Source organism: Phallusia mammillata, chromosome 4, assembly GCF_965637545.1.
Source record: "Phallusia mammillata chromosome 4, kaPhaMamm4.hap1.1, whole genome shotgun sequence".
In the NCBI taxonomy this organism is placed as follows: domain Eukaryota; kingdom Metazoa; phylum Chordata; class Ascidiacea; order Phlebobranchia; family Ascidiidae; genus Phallusia; species Phallusia mammillata.
In genome coordinates, this window is record NC_137255.1 from 18,106,610 (window position 1) to 18,120,021 (window position 13,412).

Genomic DNA, 13,412 nt, shown 5'->3' on the forward strand with positions numbered 1-13,412 from the left:
ATGAACCCGATAAGGTAATTTTTTTGTTCACATTGAGTACTACTGTGTACTTCATGCTGAAATTTTAGATATATATTAGAAGTGTGTTTCAACAAAATTTCCGGACCCAGATTTCACGCCAAAATTACGGACATGGGAGGGGAATTCAGGACATCTGTTAAACGTACTGTAATGTTGATTTCCAATTTACAAACACTGATAATGATAGAAACCGATAAGCAGTGGAATCAACGTTAAATAAGTCGGAAAACGGGTTAACTAACATTTTATGTTGGCGGTAAAGCTCAACAGTGTTAACGTCCCATAACCAAGAAACTTATCCTGATACTGTCTTTTATATTACCTTTACTACGAAATAAGTTCCGTAATTCGTACTTTTTGAGTCTTTGTGTTCGCGACAAGCTGACAAGCACTTCGGCTGGCTACTTACTCAAGCGAAACTAATCGGTCAAGCATGAAATTTACGAAATATTTTTTCAGAGGATCGCTGCTGTTTTTTTATGATTAAGATTTAAGAAACAATTTGGAATTACAAAACTGTTTTTGATTCGTCGTTTGATAATAATAAGTGTTTCCAAACTTGTTTGCAGCAGTGTTCGAATGCAATTCGCTGCAGCCGTGTTCAAATTGAAGGAAACAAGCTTGACTTTTCCACTGATTGTAAATATATTTCACAAACAAAGGGAGGTAGGGAACGTAAACAGAAGCTACAAAACGCAATGTGACATCAGTTTGGTTTTAAAGATATTTCTTGAAACTTTCTTTTCGCCACATTCAGATATGGTAACGTAAATTTAGAGCAGCGGTTCTTAACCTTTTTTAGTCCACGCCCCCCTAAGGTGTTTGTCGGGCACTTTACGCCCCCCTTCCCCCTAAAACAGGCAAAAAACAACAGTGCACATGCAGCAATAGAACTAGCAGAAGTTTCCGTTGCTTGTAAACCAGGGATCACCAAATTACGGCCCGGGGGCGTTAAAGATTGTGAAAACATTCGTAATACATTTTACCTGGTCTAACAGGATTACAAGGCATTAGTATCATCCAAAAGCAGTTTGTTACGTCACAGACAAAAGCAAAGAATAGAAATTGTGTGCGAACAATTGCCTCTTTAGTTCTTTGTGGTATAATAAACGTGCATTAGTTGGTATGAGACACTTTTATATTTTTCACAATTTTACAATTAAACAGTGGCACAGAATACAATCGCCTCGTGAGTGCCAGTTTGGGAAAGGCTGCTTCAGGGCTTGTAACCCATGTGTTCTCGAGCGTGATTGTTAAAATTATCCGGCCCGCAGTTAAAAAAATTGGTTACCCCTGTTCTAAACTGACAAACTAAAAACTTTGCCACGTATGTCATTATTCATAATTTGTGTTACGCCATAAGGTATTGCATCGGTAGAGCTACTAACACCATACGTTTCTCCTGATCCAAAAGTGCTTAATTTTCGATAGGTGGCGTAAAGAGCTGAATTATTTATTTTGCGGCTGTAAATGGGTTGGGCTGGGAAATATTTACATAAAATTTTTGCATTAGTAACTAATTTTTTGGGTTAGTTTTATTGAATTTTAAGTACTAATACCTTACCCCAACCCTAATAGCCCTAACCGTTAGCATTTTTTGAGATATACCGTTTTAAATGAAAAAAGTGCTCTTTGCGCCACCTGTCGGAAATTAAGCACTTTTGGATCAGGAGAAACGTATGGTGTTAGTAGCTCTACCTATTGCATCATAATATTCGCTTCTTTTAAAAAACGTTTTTGCTCGCAAACAATACACTACACTTGCAAAATTAATTTTATGGGGAGGCGAGTCCAAAATTAAATAAATTCCTAGTTACCCTATCAGCTGTAATGTAAGTTAATTTGAAATTGAAAAAGTTAAACTTGAAAATTGTCTACTTATTAGGGTTGCCATACGTCCGGATTTTCCCTGACATGTCAGGGAATTTAGTGTTTAAATCTGCGTCAGGGAGAAATGTTAAAATGTACTTAAAAGTCAGGAATTTAAGAAAATATACATATATATACATATACTATGAAATTAATCTACCAACGGAGAAAGTTTCTAGTATTTAGCTACAACCGCGTCTACCGTGGAACGTAAAGAGGTAAACTGGCGACACGCAAGTTAACGTACAAGGTTACTGTTTCGTTTTGCAGTGTGTGTGCGCGCGTAACAATACCTGTTTGTTACTAGTTGTCTGACAATACGCGTTAAATACAAAAATAAAAATCCGCGTCTTAAGAAAACACAGCATTCGATGCTACGTGGGGACGTGAGAAATTTCATTTGCTTTAACTGCGAACCTAATATGCAAGTAACTAACTAACAACGAAAAGTCGAATGTCGTGAGACATAGAAACGTTTCACAGTAGCATTTTATTTCAAATTTAAACAGGTCTTTGTGGCTCCCGTTCTTTGTTTTTTTTTCTGTGTGAAATTGGTCCGAATGAGTGGTAAAAGTTTGCGAACCCTGATATATGTTCTTATTGTTTCAAAGATGGTAAGAGTAGTGAGCTTGGCCTAATAAACTTAACTAAACTGAAGCCTACACAGAAAGTTAATTGACAAGGATCAGAGTACCATATCTAACGTTTTCTCGTGTCGCCGTCCGTGTGACTTCCGAATATTTTAAATTTTTTCCGGAATAGAAGTGTTTGGATCGCAAAAATGGTTAACGCAGCGGTTCTCAAACTGGGGTCCGCGGTCCTTTATGGCATTTTGCGGGGACCGCGAAAAGGTGGAAGTAATTCTATACTCTTATTGGCGTCAGTTTGTGCAACTGAATAAGTTTAAATCAACGTGAAAGTGAGAATCGACCGTCTCCATTGCTAAACAATAGGCTTTATTGCATGACAACCAACAAAAATGCAATTGTTCGCGCACAATTGCAATACTTTTTGTCTTGTCTGTGATGTCAGATTTGGATCATTGTTATGCGCAATTTTGCATAACTGGCTAAAATCCTCAATCAACTTTCGTTTTTCCGAAATACACATTCAGGCTTACTGACCGCGAGGCCTCGAAATAAAAAGAGAAGAAAATGTCTGAGAAAAACTGGATTAACGCAACCAAGATAAATTTTGTCAGGGAATGTGTATCATAAAATATGGCAACCCTATCATAGTAGCATGACGAAAAGTTATAAATTTAATCGGTTAAAAACATATATTCTTTAGTAACCTAATTTCTTTGTCCAGCTAACAAACAGAGAAATAGTGTAATTTATCATGTGATCACAGCAGGTTTAAATAGTTAAAATGTTATAATTGCAATTCATTTTCAGTTTGACAAACAGCATCCTACTAGTGAACAAGTGTGAAATCAAATAATGCAGACAAACACCCCATTGACTAAATAAATTTTACAACACAGTTCACTGCCAAAATTGAAGGTGATATACAACAACAATTGTTAGTTGCCAAACAAATGTTTTGACATAAAATTCATTTGTATTTATGAGAAAATAGCTTGAAACATCAAGCTGTGTATATCTTGCCTTTCAAACCAGGCATAGCATGAATGGGAGACATACATACAAACACACAAACAAATTAATTTACTATTACTAAAATAGGCCATCTCTTTGATCATAGTTGTTGCTATGCAGTTGTGCACAAATGGTCATATATCAACCTCATCAGATATTGTCTAAAAATAGTTATTGCCAGAGTTCAATTAATTATGATGGTGGAACAACCTTCCCAGTATCTTCTTTTCCCTTGTACTTCGTCTTGCCATGTGTAAATGGGAGGTATCTATATTTTATCATATGCTGAAATGAAAACAACATGTTTCAAATGTGACAAACCACTTCCTCCTCTCATTACAAACAGTTCTTACCTTAATTTGCCGTTTCATTGTCACTCCAAATAACACAAAGAAATACATGACAAGAATTGGCCAAAATACAGGGACATTAAATGCGCTGAACAAGGTGCAACAAAATGCTATTACAATGGCTTTCGTTCCAGAATACCAAAACTTGAACTCTGGCAATCTCCTAATAAATGGCCTGAACTCTTCTCCAGTCTTGGTTGGCAACTGTGGTCCTTCATCTACAAGTAAGGTGTTGCATTAAAGCACCATCACTTAGTTTAGAACAGTGTTTCAGAAACCTTTTTTTTTGCCCATACCCTACCTCAGGGGTCGGCAACCTTTTAGGCGACGCATGCCAATTTACTTGTTATTTCCATGTGTTAATGACCTCGCATGCCAAAGTTTTTCTAAATAATAGTGGTTTGTGCCAGCAGATATCAATAGTAAAGAGAAAACAGAGCGTTTTGTGCATGTAAGGCTGACTTTTATAACAATGATACGATAAAAACTGTAAACAAGCAGTGTAACAGGTTAAATTGATACTTTAATATAAACACGCAAATCGGTTGGCTTGCCAAGAAAAACCACCTCACGTGGCAACCTTGGCATGCATGTCAGGAGTTGCCGACCCCTGCCCTACCTATTCACCTAAACCGTATAATGTTGCCTCCAAAACATGTCTTACCATTTCAATTTTTTTAAACACCAACACCTTACCTAATTTTATGCTCACATTCACACACAAACAAAACACTGGGATAGTGCATGTACTAGTGATGGGACGATACCAGATTTTTAAGCGAGTACCACAAGTGTACCTTCGATACTAATAACTGAGTACTTAAATAGTGTTGTACTTATTTGTATATCACTAGATAATTAGCCCGGGGTTCATGCATAAAAACACACATGTAGAAGCATATAGGAAAATGTGACTTACACATGATAGCAAAAAAATATACGTAACCTGGCAGAATTTTTTTTTTATTTTTTTTGCCGTGCAAAGCAAATATTGGCAAAAAGTTGCTCAGATTCTTATAGTGTACCTTCATTATCGAATGTTGGTATCGAAAACTGAGGTAAAATATTTCGCTATTGAGTATTAATACCACTGAAATAATTCGATACAGAGTACCGGGTACTCGTCCCATACCTAGCATGTACAACAACATTTTTGACAATGATGACAGAAAAGGCAATGCCAGATCTGTTTTTTCAGTGGCACAAGATAACATTAAATAAGAATTCAAGCTCTTGGTGCCTACATGTCATCCACCAGGTTCCATATTTAACAAATTTGTCATTCAACTGGTATGTTGCTAAACAAAATTCATTGCTCTAAAGAAGCCCTACCGTTCTGGTGGGCGAAACGTCTGATGTTTAATGTCAGCAAAATTACAAGTTCTTAAAAATAACTGGTATTTTGTTTAGCATCACATCAGTAGAAGGATAAAAGCAACAAAACAACATGACCTTTGGAAAAAAGTAAAACTTAACAACCAATGCACACCTAATGTTTTTGGCAGGATCGTCAAAACGATTAAACATGTTTGAAAACACTGGTTTATATATTATCCCTGCAAGTTAACCTTACCATCAGAATCATCACCATAAACAGATGGGTCAACTTTGGGAGATAAAAAGGCAATGAACAGGTTGAGATGATAGATTGCAAGGGCATATGTGACAATGTACCAACCCTAAAAAACAAAAAAAGGGAACAATAATCTAATACCCAATTTACTGCTTATAAGCCACGGCCTATATTGTCTTTTTCCCTTCCGTTTGTGCAGCTTACAATCAAGGGCAGCTTACATTTTAATTTTGTACCGATATTATTTCTACACTCAAACTTTTTAATTTATTTGGGGTTTAAAACTTGTATGTATGTACAGACTATACATCGATATACATTCTGTTGGGTACTGTTACTAACTAAACTAACAGATATGGGAAAATAGTTACACTATGTATTAACAAAAGGATATTTATTATTTTTTTAACACCTCAACATGAGGTTTACAATCGAGGGCGGCACATAAACAAGGGTGGCTTACAATTGAGTAAATAAGGTATTCAAAACATGGAGCATCATACCTGTAAAATGAACACTCTTACAAAGTACAAGATGTAAAACACAAGCGTGGCAACCCATCTTGGAATAGTGTATGGAACAGTTTTGTCCAGATACATTTGGTAAATCCTGGCCATTTTTGTGCCAAATGAAATGGTGGGAGAAGTGCTTTCAGTGTTATCCATGTTTGTTTTTATCTACTTGTGTTTTAACTACACCTGCATCTCCAAAAAAATCTTAAACCACAATATTAAAGGTTAAGACTATAGTCTTAATTATAAGTAGCTAAGTGGTAACGGTAAGTCAAATGACTGTCATTATTTTCACTTTATCAAACTTTGCAGAACGTAAAAAAGGATTATCAAATGTTGGAATAAAACATTTTGTTGCCTGAACATTTTGAGCAAAACCAAATTTGAAGTCTCATTATTATAATCATTTGTACAATACTAAATACCATTACCACAATACCAAGTTTGTCTAGCAGAACTGTGTCAAATAGACTCAAGTCACTACTAGCCAATCAACTTTTATAATCAAATTTACAGCCAAGCAGCAGCGTAGAGCTTTCTGTTATAAATGAATAGCTAAAATGAACAATTAGGAAAAGTAAAAAACGTATACTGTTCTGCGAACACATATTTTGTTTTTCATCCAATACTTTCTCCCAATAGTTGAAAGTCATTAAATCAGATATTGCAGAATATCAACGTCGAGAAGTAGATGCAATAGGTTTGATATAGCTATTTATACTGGTCCCTCAGTTATCAGCATAATCATTTTAGTGCGCGTAATAATGAAAACATGACAATGACAAGATAGAAGCCGAAATCAAATCTAGGTTCCACGTCTGTTCATAGAAATCTTAAAAATTGGGTGTAATTTTCGCTGGATTAAATAAAACATTTCGATTTAAAATTACTCGTAAATTTATCAAGTTTACTAATAAACAAAATCGTGGGCGGTGCAGTCCATTTTTATAGCCTTGTATTACAGTTTTTTGACACGAAAAACGAGTGTTTTGTGTAGCTTCTTCAATGGAAGAGCGAATACGTTGTTGTTGTTGTTGTTTTATTTCCGTACACAGCCTGGTAGACAACGAATTCAATTTGGTTCAGGTCATTTTATGTAGTCTGTAGGGTCGTTGGACTTTGTAAAAACTACTGCACTCATGCGTTCCAAAGGTCAAACTGTCCATGGTACGCATCATTTGAACATCCATCCTATTCTTGCTAATGTGAGTTTTTCGGGGGTTGATTTTACCTAAGCTTGAATGCTTGATTTAATACGAAATTTGGGCAGGATACAATCCACATTTTTCAAAAGCCATATGTGATAATAATCAGTAGAAACATGTATTTCAAAAACAACAAACACCTCATCAAAATGCTTGATATTCAAAAATTGTCGACACTATAAAAAGCATTAATAATACAACCTGGAACTTGAGTGACAACAAAAACTACTCATGTAGTAAAACATACAGTTTAAGTTACGCTAACTGTAAAAAAATCACAGCTCGCAACATTGAGTAAAGGTGTTTTTCACTGGAACGGAAGAACTTCAAATTTATAATTTGACTTCATAATTTTTATGATATAATAATATCTGCATGGATGTTATTAAATTTGTTTTGACAAAATAAAGTTTGTAGCAAAGTAACAAATAACAAACAATAATAAAAAAGAAAAAGTTTGAAGCAATACATTTTATATCAAAACTGCCAAAAGCACAATTCCAGTTGCTAAAATGAGAAATGGAAGCCATGTTTTTAGGAATGCTCCAAAACTGTGAACAAAATATTGCATCATTTATTGTTCACATAAAATCACAAATTAAGTAATAGTAATGCCCACCTTACATATTTTCCATACAGCAGCATTAAAAAACAAAGTTTAACCATGTTCCATGAATTTGATCCATTATACTGCATCAGGTTGAGTGCATAGGCAACATGTGAATGACAATTGTCACAACAGAGATTATGCTGCAAACAACAGAAGACACTAGATTTTATTACGGTTACCAACACTTACATGATATTATTGTTTCCCTGCAATCAAAGGCCCATTGGTCCTAACATATGCAAACTTTTTAAGGCACTTTTCATGATACAAACCAAGTTACAGTTAGACTGTGTTCAGTTTTTTTAAGGCTTACTTTATCTGAAGAGTGATTGATTGGTATAAATCACTAAGATTTGGATCAGTTACTACCTTAATAATCATACAATCAAAAACTAGAAAGGTGGCTTTCCTATGCAACTTTAAATTCTATATCCTTTAACAATTTACTATACACCCTATTTGACCTATTAACGTAATTGTTTTTGCAAGTAGAAACGAATGGGTTCTCACACACATGTAATTAGTTACACTTTTAATACAATCTAAATGTTTTTGGATTCCAAAGGACAATTTAGCACAAAGCATCAACCCAATTTTTTTGTCTATATTTTTTACATCATTATAATTTTACAAATTTACAAAAGTAGTAAACAAAGGAAAGAAAAAATGCTCCCAATCCTCTGGGAATTAAGCTCTAGTTTTCACCTAAAAATTGTTGTCCATACCTCTTAAAATGTATAAAACTTCTAAATAACCCAGTTAGTATTACAGACACTGGCAAACCAAACCATGTTGAGGCAAAGGTGTAACAATCTGTTCTTAACCTAACTTTGTTTTTTAAAACATTTACCTATATTGGCCCCACTATGCGGCATCAGGAAAGGGTAATTTTTCTGTTCAACAAGAATGTTTTTGCCTAACACTATTGTTTCTCACTTTTATTTTATGTCAAAATGAAGAAGCCACACTGGGCCAAAAGTTTGTTAAATCTTGTGTTTCGCAAATCACAATATGTTTATGGTGAACCGGATTTTGTTGTTGTATTCAACCGACAGTTTTGCCTGACATGTACAAAACTTAAAAGTGCTTAAACATGCAACCTTGTACCGAAACTGAAAATGCATGGGTTTACTACGGTACTGATAGCTATCAGTACAAAAATACAACCACTTTACCTACTTAATACAGACAGAAGGGTGGCATATAAATAAGGCCTGTACTAAAGGACTGGTTAACTAAACGATTTAAATAATTAACAATGCACCAACCAATAAAGTATGACTCTTGTATTATGTACTTAGTAAGTATAAATTGCCATTTCAAAATATTATAGACAGCAGGCTTTTTGGGCCTGTGGGTGAATGACTTTGGTTATGCAGGGTCAAACTTTGAATAACTAATTTCATGTGCGTCAACTTGAACTCATTTAAAGCACTTTTTTGACTTCACGCTTGTAGCAAACCAGCAATATATAAAAAGAAAAAATAGTGACCAAAGCAATGTGTGTCCCCTTCAGAACTAACCAATAACATATGAAACCTAAAGGTTATGTACTTTTTCGAATAACCACATCTGTTAGGACAAATAGGGTCCAAAAAGTGTATTTTAATCACGATCTATCATGTGTATAATTTTGTATTCCACCTTGTCAGAGCGAGGAAGGCCAACTTAATTTGAAGCAACAGCTTTTAAAGTACATATTTTTACATACCATTCGCTGTTTGTATTCTTCAGAGGCCTCATGAACTGCTTGATCCCAAGAAGAAAATTGCACCTTGTCTGAAGAAAGTTGCCAATATTTTGTCGGTTTTCCAAATCCCATGCAGTCTTCTGATACATAATACGGGCCAGCAAAATCTCTTATAATGCCAACGCTGGTGGCAATTCCCATGTGACCAATAATTGGAAAGAGCCACCTTAAATATAAGTCAGTGTTTTATATATACCTCATATAGGGCAGCTATAGCCTATAGTACCAATCATCATTAGTTTGTTGAGTGCAGTGGTTGTCAGAAAACAGCAAATATTCATCCTTGATTTGGTGATAGATTAATAATATTGTGCAAACAAGTTAACTTTAATTTAGCTTAAAAATCAATACCTTGATTTAAACAAGAAGCAAGCCTTTGTCTTAAAAACATCCCAAAAGCTTTATTAACCCTACCAAAAGACAACTTTACACTTACGTCAGCATTGGTATTGGAGTCCATACAATTGAAGTTGGAAACCTTTGAATGTCTGGCCGAATGTCGCTGCTCCTTTGTGTTGGCATGTCCATTTGTGGTGCTTTCAAGCTAATTATATGTTTTGACTGAGCTTTTTGAAAATAGTATATTTTGTAAAAAAACAACTCTCTAAGTTACGACATAGAAAATATCAAAATTAAACCAGACATGCAAAGTCCTTGAGCAAATATGTTGAAATTTCTTCTTTGTAGCCTTTACTGTAGTGGTCATGGTATAAAAATCAATGGCATTTTGAAGGGTCACACTAAAAGCAGAAAAACGGAAAAGCGGAAAAAGCAGGAAATCAACACTAAAAGCAGAAAAGAAAGGAAAAGCAGAAAAAAGGGAAATTTGTGTTTTCTAAAAGAGGGAAAAAATAATTCCAGGAAAAGAGTGAAATTTCTTGTTTCATAAGATTTTAAAATACGAAAAGCAGAAAAACGGGAAATGTTTCTTTATTTGTTTTTTAAACCTTTCTGACGGGCTACTCTAAAGTACGCAATCTAGGGCTATTAGAGTCAAGGTGAGGGATTGTAATACAAATATATATCTTTATAATTTAATTTAGATACCACTCTCAACACATATGAGAATAGTCCAAACTGGGAATCTATAACTAAACTAGAAGGGTGGCTTAGCACATTTTGTTGTTGCATTAACACTATAACCTATTTTAAAACATTAATATATTTTATTTGTATTGGGTCCCATATTAGCCATCGTCTTTTATAACCTTAGTCGTTTCTGCAGGCAAAAACTCATGGGTCCCCACACATGCAAAGCTGAAAATAATGCAATTCAAGAGATAACCATGAGAAAGTCGAGTGTTGTAAGGTAAAACACAGTGATCGGCACTGGGCTTAAATAATAATATTATGTACAATACAAACTATAAAATTAGATTCACCCCAGATATTGTTTGAAGTATGTCCTATTTAACATTTAAAAAAACTGACCCATTTTAGGGGGCTAGTAGGGTAATTAATGGGGTTCGACACACAAACTAAAAAATATATGAAAATCACAATGACTCAATCAATAGTACTGCAATTTCAGCCCAATCTGCCAATGTTTAAAATTTCGACCACTAGAGGTGTTTTGAGCAACAACCGTTAATGTTTCTGACGTCAAAGGGCTGTTAACAAGCCCCTAACTGCCATGGCGCAAAAACGTCCACCAAGCAACCCACCAACGAGCAACATACAACTGGTTGCCCTTATAACACTATTGCGCTAAAGAAATCTTTCGTTTGTGGTGCCCAGTAACATACAAATACGTTTTACACTTTAGGGGCTTGTGGGGTAAATGTTAGGACTACAGGGTTGAACACAACAATCAACACCTATAAATGGCATACTCTACAAGACATCCAAATTTCAGCCAATTCTGACACTGTTTAAAAACTCATCCATTTTAGGGGGCTAGCGGGGTAATTACTGGGGTTATCAACAAAAACAAAGTGGGATGCACATCTACATGAATATATCTACCATCTGTGTAAATTTCAGCCAAATCCATCAAACATTTGATGGAAAAACGAGTCGGACAAACTTTGGGAAGAAAAAAAAAGAAAAAAACAAAAAGAAAACAAAACAATTTGAGTAAAATCAATATGTGTCCCCTTCAGGGAAGGGGACCCATAATTATAGTGTTATTTTTATCATGAACCTTTACCCAGACCCTAAAAGCCCTAACCGTCAACATTTTATAGATTGCATGGATTGCGTATTTTGGAGGAGCCCCTTTCTAACTCGTAAAAATCATTTGAATGTGATCTTTTAGCGTTCTACATCGATTGTGTCGAATAATGAAAAATAAGAAATGTTTTTTTATTTATTTATTTCCCGTCTTTTCTATATTTTGACACAATCAATGTAGAATGCTATTAGAACACTTTCGAATAGTTTTCACGAGCTAGAACGGCAAAAAAACAAATAAAGAAACATTTCCCGCTTTTATGCTTTTCGTAATGAAACAAGAAATTTCACTCTTTTCCTGTTTTTCTGGAATTATTTTTACCCTCTTTTAAAAAACACAAAGTTCCCCTATTTCTGCTTTTCCTTTCTTTTCTGCTGTTAGTGTTGATTTCCTGCGTTTCCCGCTTTTCTGTTTTTCTGCTTTTAGTGTTACCCCATTTTGAATGCTGTTTAGACCTTATTAAAAAACGGATTTGTCATGGACATATTATTGGGTCGAAAGTTAAATTTGAATGCTTCTGCAGTTTTTGTTTTATTAGGTATAATCCAGATTGGAAAGAATGGCCTGCGCGGAGGATTTATCCTTCGCGCAATATTTTGGATTTCCCCTTGTAATCCGCGCAAATTTAGGCATTTTACGTGTAATCCGCGCAAAAAAAATTTGTCAGCGCAACTTAGCACAGCTTTCGTAGGTAACTATAATAAACTTTCTTTAAAATTTAATATTTTCGTTTTACAATGAAGTTCTATGTCGTCACAAGCCTTTTTTCGCGAACAATCCACGTAAATCAGTCAAGCACATCGAAACTTACCGATCGTCACGCTTGAAATAACATTTCTATTTCGCTAACTTAGTCGTTAAAAGTACATTTATCTGTATTTTTAGGACGTAGTTTGACTATTAAAGTGACTGTCGGCTGGTTAAGTTACATAAAATAATGATTTATGTATGACAAATAACTAAAAACAGTCAAGAGCAGTTTGGCAAACAAAAACTAACCCCACAAAACAAATCAGCAAAATGTTTGAATCGTTATGAAAATGAAAAATTGTAGAATCTAGCAGAACAGCTGCGTTCGCAATAGAGCAAAACTGAAGATTCGTCGTGTTTATTTCTTTATTTAGTTGTTCTTTTTGTCGGCTGGATAGTCTTGCAGGCGTTACATACAAATTGCGTTAATGGTTAAATCCACCTGTCAATCAAAAGTCTATTGATCCGAGCAGAAATTTGTAATTCCGCGCAAAAATCCGCGCAATTATTTTGACGAAAAAAATATCCTCCGCGCAAAAATAAAACTTTCCAATCTGGGGTATAATTAGTTTCCAAATGATCATTAAACATGAATCTTGAAAATATTCAAATAGTTCTAGTTCAGATAATATAAACAGAAACCCGTTTAAACAGAAGAATTCTTTTCGAGCTTAATCAAAAGTAAAAATCCAGTACTACAAATTAAAAATTTGGTCCTTGGACGTATCAACACAATAACCACAATTTCACAAACATTTTAATATGTTTAAAATCGACTCTAACCAATCCGTGTGAAGACAACGTCAACAGGTTTGATTTTTTGCTCATAGTACACTATTACGATGCTAAGGTGTGGTTAAGTTATCGTTTCAAAATAAAGCTCAAGCAATTTTGATTAAACTTTGTGTGTTAGAAATAAGTTTCAATAACTAATTTAGAGCAAAGTAAATTTTTCAACAGCATAAGATCTTAATAAAACAAATCATAGAAAAAAAGCA

General features: G+C 34.7%; 2 protein-coding genes across 3 annotated transcripts; both read right to left on the reverse strand.

Annotated features, from left to right (window-relative positions):
• Nucleotides 1-3,045: 3,045 nt before the first annotated feature.
• Nucleotides 3,046-6,144, reverse strand: LOC145222907 (protein RER1-like). Its single transcript, XM_080089148.1, has 4 exons — nt 5,918-6,144; nt 5,415-5,520; nt 3,845-4,059; nt 3,046-3,776 (listed from the first exon to the last, which is right to left on the reverse strand). Exons 1-4 carry the CDS (start codon nt 6,077-6,079, stop codon nt 3,684-3,686), a joined length of 576 nt encoding a protein of 191 aa, XP_079945274.1. The 5' UTR covers nt 6,080-6,144; the 3' UTR covers nt 3,046-3,683.
• Nucleotides 6,145-7,225: 1,081 nt separating this feature from the next.
• On the reverse strand, nt 7,226-13,330 carry LOC145222908 (transmembrane protein 222-like). 2 transcript variants are annotated; one of them, XM_080089150.1, is made up of 5 exons: nt 13,198-13,330; nt 9,928-10,035; nt 9,453-9,657; nt 7,751-7,881; nt 7,226-7,682 (listed from the first exon to the last, which is right to left on the reverse strand). In XM_080089150.1, the coding sequence occupies exons 2-5, from the start codon at nt 10,017-10,019 to the stop codon at nt 7,604-7,606; spliced, it is 507 nt and encodes a 168-aa protein (XP_079945276.1). In that variant the 5' UTR covers nt 10,020-10,035; nt 13,198-13,330; the 3' UTR covers nt 7,226-7,603. The 2 variants fall into 2 exon arrangements, with proteins under 2 accessions (XP_079945276.1, XP_079945275.1); XM_080089149.1 differs by lacking the exon at nt 13,198-13,330 and having other exon boundaries at nt 9,928-10,332.
• Between the last annotated feature and the right edge of the window lie 82 nt (nt 13,331-13,412).